Source organism: Lichenostomus cassidix, chromosome 8 (genome assembly GCF_008360975.1).
Source record: "Lichenostomus cassidix isolate B80296 chromosome 8, HeHo_3.0, whole genome shotgun sequence".
Taxonomy (NCBI): domain Eukaryota; kingdom Metazoa; phylum Chordata; class Aves; order Passeriformes; family Meliphagidae; genus Lichenostomus; species Lichenostomus cassidix.
Window position 1 is genome coordinate 16204249 of NC_139489.1, and position 23145 is coordinate 16227393.

Genomic DNA, 23145 nt, shown 5'->3' on the forward strand with positions numbered 1-23145 from the left:
GCGGGGCCGCGCCTGCGCCCTGAGCGCCCCGCGCGGTTCGAGCGCGGAGGGAGCGGCGGCGCTGTGCCGTGAGGACGGGCGGCTGAGCCACCGAGCTGCGCCGAGCCGAGCCACGGCCGCCAGCGCCCCGAGCCGCGCCTGTTCGCCAGACCGGACCCCGCTCGGCGTCCTGCGGCCCGCCCCGCTCCGCTCCGCCGCTGGTGCTGCCCTTCCGCCCGGGGCCCTGTCGCTTTCGTCCCTCGTTGCGCTGCTCACGGGCGGCAAGGCAAGTTTTGCGCATTCCCTGTGTGCCGTTCGCTTCTCGGGCTCCCCAGGGCCAGGGGATTCCTGCCGGGATTCCTGAGGCCGCTGCGTGACAGAGCTGTGCCAACTAATGTAAAGCAGGTTTTCCCAGTTTTCATATATGGCAAGTCATGAAGCATTTTGTACTTCGTGAATGCATATAGAACTCCTCACAGAAAAGACAATTTATTATTTTTATCTAGTGAACAAGGGAAGGACTAATGTGTGAAATGTACGACTACATTTGGAAATTCAGTATTTTTTGTATTTTTCTTTTTTTATCTCTGCAAGTAGTTTTCATGCACATTTAATAGTGTTTTAATATTAAATATGACTTTAGCCTTACTCGTGTTCCCAATGGAATGTAGCATGTGGGCTTGCTCTACATATGGTGCTGATGAAGACCTGCTCGCAAATGTGCAGTCATTGCAGAATCAGCTGAGAAGAACTGAAAAAAACCTACAAACTGTAGAGAAAGAGCTTTCCAGGTATGAGTGTGTCTGCAATGAGAACCTCCTGTCTCTTGCAGTGTGAATCTGTCTTATTCTGTGTGATGGATTATTGCAATTAGTTCTTTTTGTGCTTTTCGTTTGAATAGTCTTTATGAGCAACCTAATAAAGAAAAAAAGGAGTAGTGACTTTTTGCTCTCCCTCCAAACACTAGAACACGTGAACATTACAAGCACTGCTTCGACGAGGCAGTAGACTTCCCTCTGGAGGACTTTGTACAGCCAAATGACAACTGCCAAGGCTTCTCCAGCTGTCAGAAGAATTCTGGCAGAACATCTCGCCAGGATTTTCAAGGAAAATCCAAAGTAAATATTGCTCTTCGTTACTTCTTTTTATTACTTCGACTTTCTAATCTTTGCTGTGTTTTTGAGCATTTTTTGGCTGCTGGGCTTGGAGTAGGTACACTGTAGCAGTGGACAATGATCTCAAGTGAGCGCTGTTAAACATAGTATCATTTGAATACGTTTCTTCAGCGAAGTTTTTGCTCCCGCCTGTCAGTACTTGAGGCTTCTAAGAAAGATGGGGGCAAAGTTTTTAGCAGGTCCTGTTGTGCTAAGGGGTAATGATTTTAAACTGATTTAGATCAGATGTAATACGTGTTTTACTATGAGAGTGGTGCAATACAGGAGCAGGTTGCCCAGAGCTGTGGTAGATCCCCCATCTCTGGAAACATTCAGGGTCAGGTTGGACAGGGCTCCGAGCAAGCTGATCTAGTTCAGGTTGTCCTTGCTCATTGCAAGGTGCTTGGAGTAAATGACCTCTGAAGATCCCTTTCAACCCAAACTATTTATGATTTTATGATCTATTTATATATGTGTATTTTTATGTCTAGTCTTACTCAGTATCCACAACTTTGGATAAAACTGTGAAAGATAATGAACATCTTCAGGAGAAGCTGGATGCCCTTCGTGAGCAAAATGTATCTTTGACTTCTCAGAACCACTACCTAAAGAACAGAGTGGAAACAATGAACTTGGAATTGATGCAGTCAAAATCAAAAGTATGTATCTTTGGTGTATTCATCAGAAATAAACACAAACCCCAAAACATTCAGTGGCTATGACTTTTGAGTTTATAATTCCAAGCAGAATATGCTGGGTTTTGTTTTATCTTGATCTGTGTAAGTTTAATATTTAATGCATATGTAATATTCAATATAAGTCTTGGACAGAGTAGTTTGGAATCTATTTCTTCATGGGCAAAACAACTATATTAAGTATGAATTCCATCTGTTTATGTTCCAAAGTTTATTCTAAAGATAGTAAGCCACAGAATAAGAAATACACTTTGAAAGAAAATAGTTCAGTGATGTATTTAGTATTGTGCATTCACATGTCTGAGCTACATAGACTTTAATGGGAATAATAATGGCACAGTAGTTGTTTGTCTAGGAAATGAAAATAGTTGATCTCTCAGGTTGGATTAATATTGCTATTTTGAAAAAAGTGAAGAATGAGTTAAAAGGAAATATTGTATCTAATAAATCACTACTGATGTAGTGTACACTTGTTTGTACAGGTTTGTTTCAGGACAACTATGTTCTTTTATTTGGTTTATATATAATATTATGTAGCTATGGTTGGTGTGTTTGGTTTGAGAAATGTTATCTCCAAAAGAGTACAAATAAATAAATAAACAAAATGTTTGACTGCTTGGCCTTGAAAGAAGAAATGGTTGAATATAAATTTTTGGGGAAAAACAAGAGATAAGAATAATCTGTAAAAAAATCATTTTGTTAGACTGCATATCACACTGGAACTGGAAGGAATGTTAAATGAGTAGAAAATTGGAGTTACGGTGGTGTAGATGAACGAGCATAATTTGCAGTAAGGTTAAGAGCCCTGTCATTCAGTGAGCAGGTTGTTCTTATGTTTCTCATCTGTGTATATGCAAATGTTAATGAAACCCCAAATATGTTTGTATTTCAGATTTTGTATCTTGAATCTGCTTTAGGAACACATTTAGGCAACATTCCGAAGTTGACAGAACAGATTGTAAACTTGGAAGCAGAAGTTTCAGCTCAAGATAAAATTCTGAAGTAATAAGTGTACTTTTAAATCAATATTTTATTGTTTTCTGCCTGCTAGTCCAGTCTCTTTTTAGGGATGACGAAATTACCTGTACTGTGTGGGTCATGTAATCTGGGGTCTGAAACTTTAATTTCAGAGCCATTTATAGGAGGAGGGGGGTGATCTTGTTTGTGCTGAATGTACTTCAAGAAATTGAGAAAAAATAATAGAGATGTGTAAAAGAGGCCAGTTCATAATGTGTGCTGAATAGAAGTGTGGCCTTACAACTGGATAGATTGTTTACTGCATGACCACATATAATCTATTGTAACATTTCTTGTAACGTATTTCCAAATATGACTGTTCTTTCTATCATAAAGGATTCTTTCTTCATGAATACATTAATCAGTGGCCAAATAAAGCTGGTGTAGACACTGTTCAGAGATGTCACAAAGGCATACCTGATTGTCAGCTTGTCTTACAAGCTCATGTCATGTAATATTCAATTACTATCTCAGTAGTCTGTCTTCACCAAAAAAAAGTAAAAATACTTACTTTAAATTTATATTTTAGTGTTCTTTCTAATCACACCTATTGGCAGAGAAAAGATTTTTATGATCAGAGCTCATGACACAGAATCAGCTCTCTGGGTCCTTGGCAGTTGTGATACCTGGTGCATATTGATAAGTCTTAAACACCACTTCAGACTGCAGACATACTCCTGGAGAGTCTGGAGACTATGGGTGTTCCAAACCTAGTTACAGCATGTTTGGCTAGCACTTCTTGAACACTGTGTACAGAAGAGAACAACAGAAACCTATTTGCTTTACAAAAAAATCTTATTTTTTAATTATGCTTTGTTTATTTGCTAGAGATGCAGAAGACAGACTAGACCAAAATCGGAAAACAGCAATGGAAAGAGAAAACATGTTGCAAAGATATCAAAAGGGCTATAAAAATCTGAAAATGGAGTTAATTGAACAAAGCAAGCAAGGAAAGAGGTAACTGATTTTAATGAATGGAACATAGAATAATAGAGTGTATTTATTTCCATTGACAGTTGTTTGTTTTGTGGAATCAAATTACTTTTCTGTTTTAAAGATGTTATTTTTTTAAAAAGGGGAAATGGTTAGTATTAACAATTATTATGGTTGCTTTTAATCATTAATTGCAACAACTTACTGTTCTTTACCCAGGCAGACTGAAGTGCTTTAGACTAATGCCATGTTGTTGTTCTGAAGTGCTTTTATGCCCTTCTCTGAATACTTTTGCCATCTCTAGATGGGCAGTGCTTCTCAGACTGAGGGACACCAATCTGAGGGTCAGCTGTACTTAGATGAGGCACTGCCTCATCCCCACATCTCCCTTAATGGAAGAGAGTAATGTTCCTGAGCAGCAGCAATTCCTGTGTGCTTCTGTTGGCTGTGCTGAACAGACTGCATACCTGAACCGTCCTGAGGTTACTCTTCCAACTTCTTCCCTAATGAGTAACAATAGAGGAAGGGGAAGCGGTGTGGAGTGATAAACAGAGGAGTCTGGGTTTTCTCTTGGAACATATTCTCATGTAATATCTGGGGCTTGGAAAGCTGGAAGAAGAAAGGAGGTACCTGGAGCAATTACTGTTGTAATTATTTTTAGTAACTGGAGAAGATAGTTACATAATGGCTGAAGTTTGTGGTTTTAAAATTGGTTTGCATCTTTTGCTTTGCAGAGCACAACAGCAAAGGAATGAAGCTTTGTTGAATGTGGAGGAGCTGACAAGAGCTTTCACGAAGTATAAAGCAGAAATAACTGAAAAATTAGAAAAGGTGAGAGTTTTTTCTTCACTTGTTTTTGCCATTGTATTAAGATTTTTCTTCCAATAGGCCAGGCAGCTAACAGCAATAAGTTAATGAGTGAGTCAATTGCTTCTGCTTGTTGGTGGCAAAATCCTAAAGGAGGTAGGACTGGGCAAGCAACTGTTTGTGGTGATAAATTCAGTGATATAATTTTACACTCTCTGCACAGTCAGGATCTTTGGAGTCTGCATCTTTGGAGTATCCTAATACTACTGCTGTTTCTTCTGTCTTTTGCTTGCGAGCTGGGAAGTTTATGTTTTAAAAATACAAGATCCTTTTAAAAGAACTCTTTTTCTCTGTATGTATAAGCTGTTCAATGACCCATGTGCTGAAGAAGAGCTAAGATGAAAATGAAGTAATCTCCCAAAGTTCTGATGATCAAAATTGTTAATGCTTCCTGCCTTGTGGGAGGAGAAAGCACAGTTAGGTCATACAGAGAAATTTTTTTGTTAGACTTCTTTCCTTTTGGAACGAGGTTGCCAACCACAAATATGCCCTAAAATATTAAGTTAATTTTTCCCTAAATGACAGAAAAAGAAAACTTCTTTGTCTCTCTCCTTCTCTTCACTATAGTGAGCAATAGGATTATCTACTGATTTACTAGAAAGAGCATAGTGTTTACAATATTCTTTTAAAAATAGCCTCTTGACCATGGAAGCTTGCATTATTGTCATAGAGTAATTTAAAAAAATTGCTTTTTAAGGCTAAAGCTGAAGAAGTAGTCGTGGGAAAACGTTTAATTAATTGTGAAAAAGAAAAAGAGAAGTTGAATGAAAAGTGTATCAGCTACAGAAAGGATCTAGACATCCTAGAAGAGCAACTAAGGTAACAAAGGCTTTTAAAAATTCTCTGCACAGTTATTTGAGAAGAAATTGCATCTTGCAATGGTCACTGTGAGTGTGCTGTTCAATCCATGTAGTTGAAACAAATAAATTTCTACTTATTTTCTTGTAAGTAATTCTTAAACATTTTAATCCCACATCCTGCCACCCATTCACAGTAAGAAGCTGCTCCCCAAGCCTTCTGGGGGCGCTGGTTCCCTGGATGGCTTGCTGCTCCTGAGGGCCATGTGGGTGCTCTGCTTTGCTGTGTACCTGTGCTCTGCTCACACACCTGCTGGTGAGCAGCGCCCTGGGAGTCCCCTTGCACTGCCAGCTGGGGGTCCCTACCTGTTGCACACCGTGTTGGCAGTCCCTAGCTAGAATGAAGGATGCTCTTGGCATCTGAAGGGAGGCTGCACTCAGGCCTCAGTGGAGGTTGTGATGCTGTTTGCAGCCTACGGGGCATTCAGACCTAGTTTAGACTGTTTAGACTGCTTTTTGTCACAACTCCAACAGTTACGATCTTTTATGCTTCTTCTATGTTTCATTTCAAGCTGAACCCTCCTTTTTTTATAAGTCCTTTGGTAATTCCCTCATTGATTTAATGAGGGAAGACAACCATCAGCTGGTTGTCTTTAGAATTGTTAAATTTGGACAAACACCTGCACAGACATTTTGGGGTTATTCAATTTATGTGTGTTGTCCACATTCACATTCCTCTCCTAACTGGAGTTCTTTAGGCCATTTTGGCAAGAGTGGGCAGTATATGAACACCCTTATATTAGCTTGAGTCTCCTTAGTAAGTCTCTGCTTCTAATAATGAAAATGCTGTATGTTGAGCTATACCTTTCAAATGTCTTTTTAGGCAGTTAAAGGAAGAGAATCACAACACAAAAGAAGAAATTAAAACCCTAGAAGCAAAGAACACTGAAATTACATCAATGCTGAGTCGGTCTGATCAGAAGATCATCAAACTTGAGACTGAACTTTCTGAAAAAGAAATAATTCTTAAAGAGAAAAATGCTCTAATAAGTGAAAATGAAGAGCTGAGAGCACTTACTGCACAGCAACATAACCACTTGAAATTATGTCGTCAAGAAATTGAGGATTCAAGGGAAGAGCTCAACATACTAGAAACCATTATTTCTCAGTTGTCTTTAAGTACATCTGAAGAGGTAGAGTAACTGGTGCAGTCTTAACAGTGTATTATGTTTTGAATAATTTTAAGAGTGGAGTTATCCAAACTTTTAACATCCTGGCATATGTGTCTTAAAATTTATATGCTAGTATAACACATGAATTAAGGATGCTGTAAAGCAATAAAAGGTTGATTTTTCATTGATCTCTGTTTTCTGTTAATTTTCAGTTTAAATGGCACCATTTCAAACAACAGCTATTGAGTTCCTCAACAAAAGAAGCTACCTCTGAATCTTGTGGTGAATCAAGTAAACCTTTGATTGCTGACCTAAGGTATAACATTCTGGTTACTCAACTGTGGCAAGAATAGGCAGATAATAAGGTGGTGTTAGAACTAGCCTGTAGAAAGAATGTTAAATAGTTGTCTTCTCGTTTATAATAGCATTAAACAGGCGATAAAAGAAGCAGAAATTCAAAAGCCTTGTGCAAACTTAACTATCTGTACTGGAGCTGAGCATCTTTCTAATGGTAATGAAGGACAAGGAAACGGCAGGTTATGTGACCTGGAAACAGAGCCTGTCAAATTACTCAGAAGTCCAGGAGGTAAGCTGGCTGAAATAGCTGTGTAGTTCTGTCTAATTAATCCACAGAACAGAAATGTTCTGGAGGGGTTCAAGTTGGTTTTACAGCATTTTTTAAACTTACCTCTGAGCTAACAGGTATTGTTTGGTTGAACAGGGAGCATTTTGCCACCTTGGAAACCATCATGTTCTCCAGGCACAATGTATTTCTTTCTTTTGCTACTGGAGTTGCTCATTCAGCAATAGCCAAGCTAGGAGTTCTATTTTTTTCTTTATGCAGGTTGTGCTAAGGTCTTAATCTTCTTGTTGATTCTTTTCTCTGTATCCTGCTATCACAGTATTTCTGTGATTGCTTCTGTCATTACTGTTAGTTCTGCTCCATGAAATTAGGTCAAAGCACCTATATGATGATGCTGTCTTTCTTTTGTTTGTTTGTTTCTTTCTTGGGGTTTTCATGGGGGTTTTATTGTTTGTTTTCATGAGTTACAGTTTTCAGTTATGGGTTTGCATGTTCTTTTATAAATTAATCTTAAATTTGTTTTTTCTACTTTGAGAGAGGAGAAAATGTCAACAGTTGGAACTTATAAGCAAACAATTTGAAAAGGTGAGGCAAAAATTCCAAAAAGAGATAGAAGAGTTACGCACTAAACTGACAAAAGCAGATGATGAGAATTCTGCTTTGAAGACCAGCATGGCTCAAAGAACCAGTCAGTTTCATATCATACAGGAAGACCTATTGAAGAAGGCTTCAAAAACTAATAGCTTAGAAAGAGAAGTAAGTTTTTAATAGTACTGAAAAAGTATATCACTTTTTCTTTAGTTCAGTAATCAAAGACACTGAAGACAGTAGTTACAGAAAAACTGCAATTGCCATATTGATTTTGAAATCTGATTTGAGAGAAATTTAAACTAAACTAAACTTTTCAGCAAGCAGAAAGACTTAGCAGCCTTAATTTGTTAGTTGTCAGAAATACTGTTTTAAAGGTGGTGTTAGTAGGCTTTTTCTGCTACTACTTTGATGTGGTATGTGGAAAATATGCACAGTCTTGATGCTTTGGTGTGATTGAATTATTGGGTAGTCTTGGGAAATATGTGTTGAAGGAACGGTTGTATTTTTCCTCATTAAATGTTAGTGTAGGTGCCAGAGATGAACATCATTACCAGAGAGTCACAGAAAGAAAAATTTAAGCTTTTCTCAGGGTGAATAAATTAAATTGCTAATGTTCCCATTCTGGAGCTAATGTATTTATAGAGTTCAGTATAATGGGCTTTGCAGTACTTCCTAATAATGGATGTAAATGTGATAAATATGTAATAGTTATTTCACTGATAATTCATTAGATTGATTGTAGGTAAATTGTCCTGAATCCTTCTCTGTAAGTAATAAAATATGATAGATCAACAAAATCAAACAGTTTATTAAAAATAATATAGAAGTAGCTAAAATGGAATTGGTGATAAAAGAGTGTATGCAAATATTTGAATAAACCTGAAGCAGTTGTCTGCATGCTCTTTTGTGCCATATTTAATTTCAGATAAGAAAGAAGTCTTCTCAACTTTCTGCACTTGAGAAACAGTTGGAAGAAAAGACTATTGCATATTCCACTGCTGCAGAAAGAAATGCTGAGCTGGAACAGGAACTCCTGGTAAAATGTTCTCAGTGAGAAACTACATAGATGTAAAAAGTCATAGAAGTTTACCATAACAGTCATATTCCCTGTATTCAAAATGTGTAAAATTTCAGATCTGAGAAATAATTGGTACAGATTTTAGGGAACACAGGTTTCAAAAACTGAATCTTCTTTGAAGTAAAACATCCTTTTTCCCTGCCTTTGAAAGTGGTAAGTTATTAATGGACGTTACTTTTTCCTTGTGGTGATGTTTGCAATGAAGATCTGGCCCTCTTGAATTGTCATTTGTTTCAGTGAATCTTGACAGACACCTTGTCTCTCTAGTGACTGCATTTACTGACATTCTATACCTGTGTTAAATGTGTGACATCCTTTGAGATGACACATGCTCTGTGTAACTTCAGTATTTTCTTTGTTGCTCCTTTATGAAATCTAGAAACTAGATGATCAAATAAAACAGTTTAATATCACAGCTAAATGTTTTTATTAAGTCCTTTTGTTGTTGCTGAATCCCAGGGGAAAAACAGACGCATTCATGAGTTGGAAACAGCTGTCAGTGAAGAACATGAGAAAATAACTTATGCTTTTGAAAATGAAAAGTTGGTTCACCTGGAGCAGCACAAAGAAATGGAGAAACAGATTGACCTAGTAAGACCTTTATTGCGTATGTATGAGTGTTGTATGTGGTAACTTACTCCTATGTTAATTTATCTTGTAATTTTGAGAGACATCAATTTAAAAAGTCATGTTAAAAAGCTCTTTCTTCTCCCTACATTTCCTGATTTTAGTACATTTTCCATCTAACTAACTATACAACTTTCCCTTTGAAATATTCATATTCTGCTCACCTGAAGAGAAATAAGGACTTAGGAAGAGTACTGTTGTTCTTTGCTTTAAACACCCAGAAAAACAAATGTATAGCTTTAGTGCCTACTGGGTTTAAAGCATGACAGCTTCTAAAAACGTTCTCTTGTTGGCTGAGCCTCTGCAAGTCTGAGCCTTCTGAGCATCTGCGTTCAGGGAGAACTGTTGGTACATTCTTCAGTCTTTGGAGAAGTCTGTTTCTCCATGTGGTTAGAAATATAACTGTCATTATTTCTGGCTGTTCAATAGGCTTCTCATCTTTTACTAAAGAAAGTATGCATGCCTTATTGTCTTGACTAATGACAGGCAATTACATTCTGTCTGCCCTCATTCTCTTCTGGTTTTAAGGTATTAAGTGCTTGGGATTTCTTGGTAATTTTAAGACTCTGCAATATTGCTGATGGCAGGAATGTATTTAATTTTTGTTATAAAAATGATGGGTGAATAGAACTGAGTGACAATTTTGGATGCACAAATTCCTATTGAAATAATAAAATTACGATTTACTTATGGACAGCTTCAGACACAGCTGGAGAAGAAACATCAACAATTCATTGAACAAGAGAAAATAGTGTCTATTTTACAACAAGAGGTTATACATAAACAGCATCACATTGAATCATTGGATGGGCTGCTAATAGGAAGCAGAGAGGTAAGGTTAGCTCTTGACTTTCTTTAAATGCAGATCAAACAAATGACTAAAAATAATAAAAAGCATATCCATAAATACATGGAAAAAATAGGGAAAATTAAAGATGCTTATGTTTTTGCTTCTTAATTCTTGTCTGAGTAATTGACTGAATCTAGTGTAGTCCCAAATTACTGCTACTACCACTTCTATATATTGTATAAATTTTAATGACCTCTCAGTATTTTCTGCCTTAGCATTCTCTTTTTGCCTCTGGTTTGCCCCTTGGGCTTCTCTCTGTAATGAAAGGAAAGAGAGCTGGATAAAGAACAATTGCATCTATTCTGCACTGGGTGGAAAACCAAGAAAGTTCTAGTATGATAATGTTTTATTCCTTTTAATAATGCCTGCTGCTGCAGGATATGAAGAGACATCAATCAGCAACCAAATTCACTTCAGAGTATCATGTACACAAATATATTATACAAGCAGTTATGTTTTAAATACACTGATCTGCATTTTTTTCCTGATTCTGAATATGAATTTTTATTAAATTACTGATACTGTATTTATTATGTTATATAATATTTATATTTTTTTTCTCTTGAATAAAAATACCTGTAAAAACAGGAAATGGAAAATAAAAATGTCAAGAAAGATCAAGGACTGAAGATGCTAGAAAGTGAGTTAACAGAAGAAAAAATCAAAGTTAGTAAGCTCCTTGTAATTTTCAAGTAATAAAGTCTGTGGTAACAATGTGTTTCCTTTTACCTTCTGTAGAAAAACTGTTTTATAGAAATTTGTCTCAAGTATGCATTCCAGAAGTCATTTATCTGAAGTATTTCTTTATCTGTTTCATTTTGGTTTGTTCTCTTTTTTAAAATTAAAAGAAGTATGATGAAACCTACAGTAAGAGATTATGCAATGCATAATTGCTTTTTACAATTATTGTAGTTACAAATAGGGCAAACTTTTGCTGATTGTACTCTTAAAGTCCAGCACTGTCTCACAGAGCTAATGTTACATATGCTTTTGCTCTATATATGGCATATATTGTGGATATATATGGTGCTATAATATTGGTCATGTTTTTAGCCATCTGTACCTCTTCCTAGTGTTTGCCTGATAAATATTTTCCATGCAGCGCTTGCAACAGTATTTTAATAAACCAGTGCCATGTGGGGATTTACCCCAGTCAGGTTTCAAATAGTGTTAAATCTTCAGGATATCAGGAGGGGAGGATACTGTGGACTTGGCTGTTAGCATGCTCTTTCTGAGCTTGTGTTGGACCTGTTTTCTGTCCAAGTGGCCTTGTAGTATTTGGGATTTTTTCCAGAGATGTAAAAATAAGACACACGGTAATTTCTCTTCAAAAAGCCCTTGGATCAACTGGGGACAGAGATATACATCCAGTATGGTTTAGAAGACTGGCAGTCTGATTGCAAAAGTGAAAACATGAGTAATTCTGCAGCTAAAATCAGCTCAGTTCTCATTGATGAGAAATTCTTGCACTGAAACTAAACATTAAAGAAAAGCTTAATTATTTTTCCTTAAGATCTCTGGGGGTTGTTTGTTATCATTTTTATCAGTTCAAGGTTATAAGCTATTTGTTAAAGATTACACAAATCCAAATGAACATTAGAAGTGTAAAATAGATTAACAGTGTTGGCACCGCTCAGTGCTATTCCTTTCCATTTCAGTGAAACTCAGGCACTGTCTGCCAGTGCAGAAAGGGAAAACATGCTCCTTGGTAACTTTTTGAAAAGAATTGCATTAAGATCTGAGTGTTTTTTTTTTTTTTTTTTGTTGTTTGTTTTTAAACATGTGTGTTAACTCACCCGTGATGATAATTCCAAATTTATTTATGCAGTTCTATATGTAATAAAACATAATGGATTAATGACTTGGTATTGACCATATGTTTGCTTTTAAATTCTAGCTACTGACAAAATGCTGGTGTATCTTCTCGTATCTGATAGTCTCATCTGATGTAAACACAATCTCAAGTATTATAATTTTGAATTTCATAAATAATTTCAGTTTTGAAGACTATTTCAGTTTTAAAGTTTACTATAATCTTCCATGACTGTTTTAATGCTCTTGTGATGTTTTACGCAAAGATGTCTTTTAACCCAATTTTTGGACTAGTTAATGCAAACCATGCCATGCCATTTTAAGTGATCTATTGCATTCAACTAGGTACGACAACTCGAGTCAGCACTAAATATTTGTAAGGAAGAAGTTGCACTGTATTTGAGTCAGTCACAAGAAAATAAGGAGATGTTTGAAAATCAGCTGAAAGAAAGGTCTGAAGAGGTAACAGGTTGTTTTACAACTTTTCTGCATTGCAGAGAATACTTGTTATGATTGATTTAATCTAAACGTTTGTGAAATAACAGCCAAAATTTGCAACAGGAACTGTGAATAGAAAGTAAGCTGGGAAGAGATGATACATTTTGTGAGGGTAAAGGGGGAAAATCATAACTAAGCAACACTGGATAAGTTAAAGACACACTAAGATAAATGAACTGTCGAATTAGGTAACAAAATCAGAATTATGTGAAACAAAGCATTTTCTTGGAAAAAATGGAGAGAGCACTATTGCAATATAAATTTAAGTGCACATAATTGATCAGGTTTTTAACTGTCTTAATAGGGACTAAGTCCTGGGCATAAGAAAATATTTACTTCAAGACCCTGAGTTTTATCATACTTTGTACTACTACATGAAAGCAAGAAAGAGTTAATTTTAATATTAGAATGAATTTTTATTTGTGGGTGAACTAATTATATAGTAGGCTGATCATGTCAGTGCTGGCCTACCTGCTGAGGGAGAGGCTTTAGTCAGATGGAGATTGCTAGACCCTGTACAGGATTAATTTGATGGAAATCTGTGCTCTGTGTCACACATAAGCCTGTGATATTTACTGCTGCTTCCTAAGCCCTAAACCCTATTGTTCTTATACTGCATATGAAGGGAGTGGATGCTGTGTGAAACATCAAGTGTAGCAAGTGAGGCTTTATAATTGTGGCCACTGTTTTCGTAAGTAAGTTCCAGTCAATACTTCTCTTCAGAGTGAGCAGTTAGTGATTTCTTTTTGATTTTGTCTTTTAAAGAACACTTCTCTTGTTTTTGTTTCCCTGAACAGCTCCCCCTGGCATTCACCACTGAGAAACCAGACTATTCAACATAAAACAAGTTAGGCACTCAAAATTCCCTTTTTTATTGGAATGACTATTATCATATAGGCAGGAAGAAATAAAGGGGAGGACTGAGAACAAAATCTCAAGGGGAAAACCAGGACCTTCTAGAAATAAAGAGAAATAAAGTACAGCAGTAAGAAAAGAAGTTCAGTTATTTAGAAACTAAAAATCTGTTATGTATGTTTTAAAAATACTGACAAGCTCTATTTAGAAAGCAAGAATCAAAACCTGGGGCTGAGAAGTTACTGCTTTCCTCACTTTATATAGTACAGATAAGTGATGAATTATGAGGTCTGTTACGTACTGTTGAAACTGTAATGAAACTAAATTTTTATTTTAAAGCAAAAGTTTTATTGAATCACAAATGTGATTCCGTGCTCGTTAAAAGAGAATAGCTGATGCAAGTCCAAATAAAAATATTTTATTGTAATGGAAAATAAATGTCTTTTCAGCTCCATTATTTACAGGAAGAAATAAAAAAAAAAGGTCAGAATATTCAAGACATGAGTGAACAGAATATTCTCCTGCAACAAACTTTGTATCATCAGCAGCAAATGTTACAGCAAGAAACTATTAGAAATGGGGAGCTGGAAGATAATCAAATTAAACTTGAAAAACAGGTACAGTATGGTGAGAAATGTATACATATAGAGAGAAAATTAAATGCCTTATATATGTTTTCATAATACCTATAAAATCTGAATATTACTTTGATAACTGAGTTGATAATTATTATTTTAGATATATCTAACATAGAGTCTAGTGGCTTGTTTTATCTTAAGCCAAGTTCTGAGCTATCAAAAATTCTAGCTAGCATTAGAGTGGCTAGGTACTTGGAAAATCAAACCCTAGACTGCAGTTAAGGAGAGGTGTCTTTAAATTCAGAAAGTTGCATCTTGTTATATTTACTAGAAACAATTTGACTTTCAAATGTTGAGAGTTTTAGTCTTAAATTACATACAGACTACAAAGAAATCTGTGGTGTAAAAACTCTCCCTGTGTGAGTTGCAAGACAAGGACGTGTATTTCTTTGGTATGTAATTTAAAAGTACTCTTTAAATGCCATTTTAAATAGGTATCCAATCTGGAAAAAGAGCTTCAGAGGCAGAAAGCATGTGCAGAAGATGAGTTGAGAAAGATGGAGGAGAAATTCCGCCTAGCTGCTCAAGAAGCAGATTTAAACAGACAGAAGGTGGATGAACTTAATTGTGCAATCAGGTAGGTTTGTTATAAGTGAGAGGTGTATTCTGCACATGGACATATGGATGAGAAAGATTGCTGTCTGAAATGGTGTTCATCTGTTCACTTACACACTTCAGTCTCTCTGGGAGCATAGACTGGAATTCAGAAGGGAAGCTTCTGACTAGCAGAGGTATGAGTTTCTGGAACAGTTTTCCAATGGAATTAATGCATGTTCTGGCAACCTATTAAGCCTTAAGATAGCACTTCAGAAAGGAGTTCAATTTATGAACGAATCAATTTGCTTGTAATTGTAGATTGTACATTCTACAGGAGCTTGCTAGTCTTAAAGGATATAGTTTTTATTGCAAGAAAAGCCTACTTAACGTGACTTTTATTTCTATTTTATTCACAAACACTTGTCTTAGAGCATGTTGCTCTTGTTATTCCATGGTTCATTGTATTCTGGTTGCTTCTATTAGGCAGATTAAATTGGAGCTGGATCAGTGCAAGAATGAACTTACTGGCATGGAAAAAGAAGTAGTGCAATTAAAACAAGATGGTGAAAACAAAGCTCTGCAGATAAATCAGTTGGATATCAGTTTGGAAGAAGCAAGATCAGAGCTCAATAAAAAGGCAAATGAGGGTAATTTGGCTATTTTGTTTCTCAGGCTTCCTTTCAGTAAACTAGTCCTCTATATGTATTAGACATTTTTCCTCCCCTCCCCCCATTTCGTAATCAAGTACATGAGAGTCAAAAAATCATAGCTTTTTGAAATCGAAACAAAACCAAACCCAAACAAGCAACAACTCACAACTCAAAAAGTCACAAACATTTTTTTCAACATACTTCTGCAAATTCTCACTTTTTTGGTATATATATATATTTTTCTTTGGTATATACCTTTACCCCAGGTGAAACAGATAAGTAAGTTCCCTGTAAACTGGTAATGCACATTCTTAATGTGATAGTCAAACAAGACACGTAGATTTAATAAAGGCATATACTATTCACAAAAATTCAGCTCTTTGAAACAAACAGAAAACTCCACAAGTCCATGGAAATAAACTTTCCAATCCATTCTCTTCCATTTAGTTTAATTGTACCATTGTTTTAAGCCAGAGAAATACCAGCAATTCTGCTTGCATTTTTCTTGGCACTACATACTCATTTACTATATTGTCTCTGTACTGTCTCCTTGGCCAGATATTTTTAGATATATCCTCATGTTTCAAGTCCATTGTTGATTATGAACTGAATAAAACTAGCAAGTACTGAGGTGCCATAAATTTTTTTTGTATAAGAAGTCACTGTTTTTCTAGATTGTTGTAAAAGATAGTGATACTGAATATTTATTATGACCACAAGTGCTACAAGGTAGTGGTGTTGCATAAAGACCCTGCTGTACTGATAATTAAACATTCTATCTTTTGTGGTGTGTCTGTAAAATAGTGAATGATTTAGAAGATAAGCTGCTTCAAACTAAGACTTGCCACAGGGAAGCCTTACAGAAAGTAGCAGAACTGGAATCTGCATTACAGAATGCCCGTGGAGAATTAAAGATCACTTTACCACGGCTTCAGGAATTGCAAGATGCATTACAGAATGCACACTCCTCTCTGGAGGAGAAGCACATTGCTATCGTGGATCTAACAACTGAGCTCAGGTAAGCTGGTTTCTTTTCCATCATGAAAGCTTAGTTGTGTTAGTTATTCTTTTAAGAATAGCAAGTAGTTTGGATGAGGTTTTTTAATGTTCTTAGCAGATGTCTATAATTTTTAGGTGGTTTGTGGCTATAAGATAACTTGACACTTTAGATCCTTGGCTCATTTTTAATTTTTAAAAGTGGTGCTGAATTATTTTTGGGGAATTGTGTTTTAAAATCTGCTGAAATTATTTTCTGAATCCCAAGTCTGTGAAGTAGTCATAAGAATAGTCAGGTTTCCTTTCTGACCACAAATAATTCATACTTTCTTTTTTAAAGAATCCTGATATAGACAATTAAATAACTTGAATAATAAAGTTATTAGGAATTCTCAACCTGGAGTATAATTAACAGAATTATTCTATTTGGGTTTGTTTCCTTGCAGTGAATTAGTTGATTCATATTTAGGGTAATATGCTTTAAATAAGTAGTAGGTCTCATGATTTTCAAGCTGAATAAGCAACTGAATGTGTATTAAGCAATTAAACATATGAGAATTTCAGGTACTGCAAGGGTGAAATTGAAGACAAAAAGCAGGAACTCCTTGACATGGACCAAGCACTGAAAGAAAGGAATTGGGAACTGAAACAAAGAGTAGCTCAGGTCAGATAATTTTTAAGCATGTTACTGACAATTATTCCTGTTATATGGTGGATAACTTATAAAAAACCTGCTAGGTTTGGTTGCTTTGATGTATTGTCTCAAACTGTACTAGCTACTACAGCCACAGTGTCAACTTCCAAACCTGTGTTGCTGAAGCCTTATGGTACCAGGAAAATCAGGTTGTGCTCCCTTAAGGGACCACAGACTATTGTTTTGATAGAACAGAAGCTTTATGCCATAACCTGTCCTAAGACTCTTCATTAGTGATAAAGTTTTGGGACAATTCTGCTCATCTTGAAATTTCCTAAGAGGAGGGAAAGATCTGAGCTGAAGGGTGCTTGAAGGTGATAGATTCCTTTCCTTGTTTGCACTGGAGCATATCTGATTCACATTAAAGCAGCCTCTAAATCAGAAATGGTATCTTTGTTGTGAATAAATTTCTGTAGCTCACTTGAAATATTTTCAGTCTTTTGGTCTGGCTTCAGGACTTGATGCCCATCGTGGGAAAATTCTTCTTCTGTCACTTAGAATAATCCTCTTCCTGCAGGAGTTACCAGCCTTTCTATTCAAGAATATTTGAGGTTCAGAGAGAAGGAGTGGGAATTTGAATAAATCTGTTTAAGAAATTGACAGTGTAAGGAGGCCAGATCTTGCACTATATTTTTGCCACAGTGAGCTGCTCCAGGAATTCATCAAAGCATTTGATGAATTGATTTTTTTTTTTTTGTTTGGCAAAGTTTTGCACCTCCTAATGAAGTGGATTAGTATAATAAACTACACATATTTCTTTTAACAGGAGAACTAGGCTTGCATTTTGCATATGAGGGCCTAACATATTCAGTTATGGACTTTTTCCCAATTTTGCCCTTTTCTTTTTATGTGTGGCCACTATTTAAATGAAACAGCTAGGGTGTAGCTTTATATTGACTACTTGAGAGAATATTCTTGAGGCTAAAAAGGATTAATTTCATTCATTTTGCTCTCATAATTTGTAATATTGCTTCTTAAAATCTGCATGTTATTTCAAAATAAAATATTTCCTTTTCTTCCTTTTTTATGTCTAGATGACACAATTGGATATGACAGTTCGTGAACATAAGGGAGAAATGGAGCAACAAATAATTCAATTACAGTGCAATTTAGAGAAGTCAGAGTTGGAAATTAAGGAATGCAATAAACAGGTAATTCTTGCTTAATTAAACACACAGTTTCCCTAACAAAGAGCAGCTAATTCTATGAGAAAGTCTGGTCCTGGGACACGACAGCTGGCCAGATTTAATCTAGAAGATGAGAACTCCTTTTTATTGTAGGGAGAGGGAAAGAAGTACCTTAACAATGTACCAATAAAAATACTTTGTTCGTCAATTAAAACCATAAATTTTGCAAGGCTATAGCAGTGCAAAAGTGAAAACCTATTTTTTCACTTGATACGATGCAGCTCCCAAACTGCTCTTTTAGTAAAGGAAAATGTAGGCAAAATAAAAAATTGATAGAGGAATCCAAAGTCAGGGGTAATACTGACAATATTTGTGAGTTTTGGGGTTTTTTGTGTGTTTGGGTTTTTTTGTTCTTTTTTTTTAATTATAAAATTGTTTTTAGTTTGTTAAAATATTGGTTCTGATTTAATTGCATTTTCTGTTCAGATTGAGAGCTTAGAGAAGAAACTCCAGCATTCTAAAGATGAACTTCGTGAAAAAGAGTTTGAATTGCTCCAGAGAGATCAGGAAATAAATCAGTTGAAGAAAAAAAGAAAATGAAAGAAAACAACATAGCCTACAAGCTCTTAGAAAGGTAAAACATACCTTGGATACACAACAAATTATCAATTTTTAATGCCATTACTGCAATGCCTAGAAGAAATGATATGGTATCTCTTTAGCATAAGTGTCATTACTTCTCCTAGAATCATTTGTATTTTATATCCTGGTGTTTGCTGAATCTTAATCCCCTAAACTAGTTTAATTAGTTTATAATTACAAATTTAATGGCACACTCCTAATTGTGTGCTTTCTGTGGAGAAATCTGATTGCTGATTATCTTTAGGGACCTGATTTTCTGTCTATGGATGCCATGGTCTTCCTTGAAATGAAACAAAACAACATGCTGTATGATGAGACATGAGTTATGACTTAGGCACCTCTCTTGTGAAAATTATTAGATCAAAAGGGCAGTGAGATCTGCATGCTTGTAGGAACGAGAAGTGAGAATTTTTTGGCCTAGTGAATGAGAGTGTATGGAGAGACTTGAGAAGATAGCTAACTTTATGAAGTATACAAATCTTTGGTTTGGTGCATGAATCAGTCACTACAAATGCAAATAGGATCTGAGATAAACTTTCTGAAGAAGTAAATTCAATCAAGGATGATTCCAAGCTAGAGCTAAACACCAAAGCCAAAATGGCCTCTGCCACTTAGGTTATGCTGTATTTATGTGTTTCTTTTCCATAGGGTGAGATATCAGAGAAGCTTTACTTCTGTGTGAACACCAAAGGCATTTGATCTGTATTCTAGATCATGAGGGCTTGCCTATGTCACAGCTGAATATGAAGGTTGTTTCATTAAAGCAATGTCAGCTCTTCCATCTTGAATTCTGTCAGGTTATTGATGATGCTCAAGAACAGGACAGTGACTGCTGCTGCTACCTTTCACACATATCATTAGCAATTTCCAAGTTCTCCTGAGGGATGATTCTGAAAGAAGGAATTTCCTGGCTAACCCCTGTACAATTGCTGACTAGACCTTTTCTTACCAGACAAATTGCCTTGTTTTTGCTGAAGAATACCTGGTAGGGAGAGGCCTAAGAATGATATAAGAAAGGCTTTGAAAATAGACCTTTTTCCAGTCATGTTCCTTCAGAGACTCGGGATAAGGAAATGTAGTGAAGTGAAGCTAAAAAAAACACAGGATTTTGGAAACATTCTGTAGAAAACATGAAATACGTTGCAGAGGGCTTCTGGCTCCACCTAGAATGTAATATGGTTCCTTCTTTGTTTAAAAATCAACTATGTTAACATAACGTAAGAAACCACTTTCTTCATTAGTATCACATTGCAGACTGATTGACCAGTCTTCTACAGAAATTTTCTGTCCTAGTTCTGAAAACTAAATTGCCTAATCTATCTAGGGAAAAGGGATGGAGGAGCAGTGTATTTGTCTTGCCCAGGGGTACAGTCTGTCTCATTCTTTTTCTTCTTAATACACCACCTTCCTTGCTTATTACAGAAAATATATTAGTTCAGGGAAGGAACTGCTGGGGGGGTTGATTTGTTTTCTGGTCCACTCTGTCCCTTTGGGACTCATAAAATAACCAGGTCACAGAGTTTTCGGTTGAATCATTCTTTGTTCTTACTCTGCTTCAATCTGCAGTGAAGATTTTGTAACAATACAGCACTCTGCTACCCTTAGAAGTTGTAAATATTCCAAATAAAGGAACTGAAAGTATCTTACTGAACATTTAAAATGGCTTTTTCACTTTTCTGGAAAATTGGAGGTTTTTTCCCTTTATTAAAAAAAAAGGGCAGATTGGACTTATAGCAATCTAATTTTTGGTGACCATAGTTCCTTTTGAAATGAAAAGTCAAATTGTATGAAAATGGTAAGAGAAATAGGAAAAAAAATTAGTGCTTACAATGATTGACTGTTTAAAAAAAGATTTTTACAATGTTTTTGAAAAACTGTGCATAGCATAAAAAATAGGAATTATTGTAATCATCTTTCATTCATTAGCTGTAAGCTGCTTTTATGCTACTTACAAGTGTTTCTGTACAGTATGTATAGCCTTCCTCATAAAGAGTAAGCACCTAGCTAAACCTGGATAGATAAACACAGAACCAACATAATTTCTTTTAAATTTATACCTAGCAGGAACCATAGTATAATATGATGTGAAATAGTAATGGCTGATACAGTCCCTTTTTGTGCACTGCCTAATGTAAACATAGCTGGTGTGTATCATATACAAAAGAGACCTAAAACTCTGTTTTTTGCTATAAATGAAGAGCTGGATAATTAGATCCAGCGTATACACTTGTTTCTAAAAGGAAGGGTAGGGGGAAGCTAAAGCTCTAGAAACTTACAAAACAACTTCAACCCCGAACATGCTGTGTTTGGTTGCATTTATTTCTCTATACAGTTTACATTCATGTTGCTATTTTTCTTGCTCTGTGCTGGCAGACATCATAGGCTTTTTTCCTCTTGATAATTGATACTTGATACCGTGATACCTGTTGGTGGGGTTTTTACACACACTTCCTGAATTGATATAAACGTAAATTGTTAGGAACGGAAGAAAACAATGCAATCCAACATGAAACTTTAAGCCTTACACAGAGGAGTTATTTCGAAAGACAGTGCTCATTTAAAATGTACAAAATTTTTACAGGGATTTGCATATGAAGATTTCTTCTAAAAAATATTCTGCATAACATCTTCCTAGTTAGCTGCTAGAACTTAATATGTATCAGAAAATTTGTAAGTTGTGCTCATTGAGAAGCAAATGCACTGCAGTTACAGGAACAGTGAACAAAAATGTTAATAACATCGGTCCAGGGGGTCAGAATTTGAGAAGGCAGCCATGGACTTGAGACCTGCTGTCAGTTTTCTTGAATTTGTAAGATGAAGGTTAATAATGAAAAGTAACATCTTGGTGCAAATTGATTTAGAGATGGTAATTAATCACAGATACTTTGTTTCAGGGGCCACAACTGTGAAGAAATGACTGCTGCTTATTGGACAAGCAGCAACCCAGGAATGCTGTTGCTGGCATGGTAGTTGTGCATTCAAAGAGGAAATTTTAACATTGTATTTCTAAGTAAGGAATGTAGTTATTTGTACTGAAGCAGATGACGACATTTTTATTTTTCCAACTGTTACTGATATTATTGCCTTCATATAATAACACATTAATTTATTTTTTATACTTAAAAATAAAATTTATTTTTCTTAAGTTGTAGGGATTAATTTCAGCTGTCATCTTTTTCTAAGGTTTTTAAATTATGTACTTGTTTCATATCTCACTTCTAATTAAAAGCACAATGGTACTACCTTATTAACAACTTTTGTTTGGGAATATTTTATCTTTTTTGTACGCATGCAGTGTTGCAGACACAACATCTTATTAAAACTGATATGTTTGTAAGATGTTTTGGGACACTGATTTGGTCATAGACACCGGCAGCAAAACCTGCTTGCTTTACTCCAGGCAGTGTCTTTAAGATACAAAGAGCCATAAAGCTTGAACTTGTTTCTTTTGTTATTTTTAATCAAATGAAAATCCATACAAAAATTCCCATTGATTAAATTTGCATCGTAACTATGCATTCTAAAACATATTTATTTCTAGGTTTCCAAAAGTACCACACAATTTAGCTGGTATGAATGGCTAGTGGCCCCACTTTTATATTTACATAAGCATCAGAAACTGCAAATATGGTTTTGAGGCCTCAATCTAAGTCTGATTAATGCACACATGATTGATGTGCTTTAGGATGTGATTCATACTTCAGAAAATCAGGTTACTAAAGTTATTTGATGTAAAGCAGAGGAACAGAATTGAATGTATTTCCGTTTAAATACTAGGCCTCAGTTAAGTGTTTTGCATATTAAAAGCATCTTGGCCAACAAACCTACCTGATATATTTCATCAGCTCTGCAAGTGGCAGTGTGCTAAACTCCTTGGGCAGTTCTGGGCCTTTCACTTTATGTAAACACGTTCCACAAATGCTACATGTTCCCCATTAAGTGGTTCTACAAAACCAGCCACACACTCTGCTACCATTGACAAGGTCAAGATACACTCACCTAAAGTATTTCTGCAGTTTCAGATTATTTATCCTGCTATTATGAAAATTATGATGTGGCAAAACCCACTGTTACAGAAATAAATATATTGTGTGTTTTAAATCAAGCTGTTTGTTTCTCTACATGACTGTAAAGGAAATACCTTAGAATTAGGTTGATTGGTGCATTAATTGCAAATTAAACTACTTTTATTTTTTAACTCTCTTTATGCACATCATTTTGCCTTCAGCCTAGAAGTGTATGCATCAAATTTCAGACAGATTTTTTTAAAGCAGTGGAATATATGAGCCCTTCAAGTCAGGATATCAAGTGGAAAATATAACCAATCTGTAATTACAGCTGCATCACAACACT

General features: G+C 35.8%; 1 protein-coding gene across 1 annotated transcript; it reads left to right on the top strand.

The window, feature by feature from the left end:
* Window positions 1–60: 60 nt before the first annotated feature.
* CCDC18 (coiled-coil domain containing 18) lies at window positions 61–23078 on the top strand. Its single transcript, XM_085067319.1, is given in 25 exon segments — window positions 61–770; window positions 947–1097; window positions 1625–1792; window positions 2721–2830; window positions 3674–3802; window positions 4513–4609; window positions 5343–5464; window positions 6326–6635; window positions 6827–6930; window positions 7040–7200; window positions 7733–7953; window positions 8714–8824; window positions 9326–9457; window positions 10191–10325; window positions 10932–11009; window positions 12501–12617; window positions 13958–14125; window positions 14581–14723; window positions 15167–15330; window positions 16138–16351; window positions 16894–16993; window positions 18058–18174; window positions 18637–18744; window positions 18746–18784; window positions 22971–23078. Coding segments are annotated over 25 exon segments (3465 nt in total). The 5' UTR covers window positions 61–612.
* The last annotated feature ends 67 nt before the right edge of the window (window positions 23079–23145 follow it).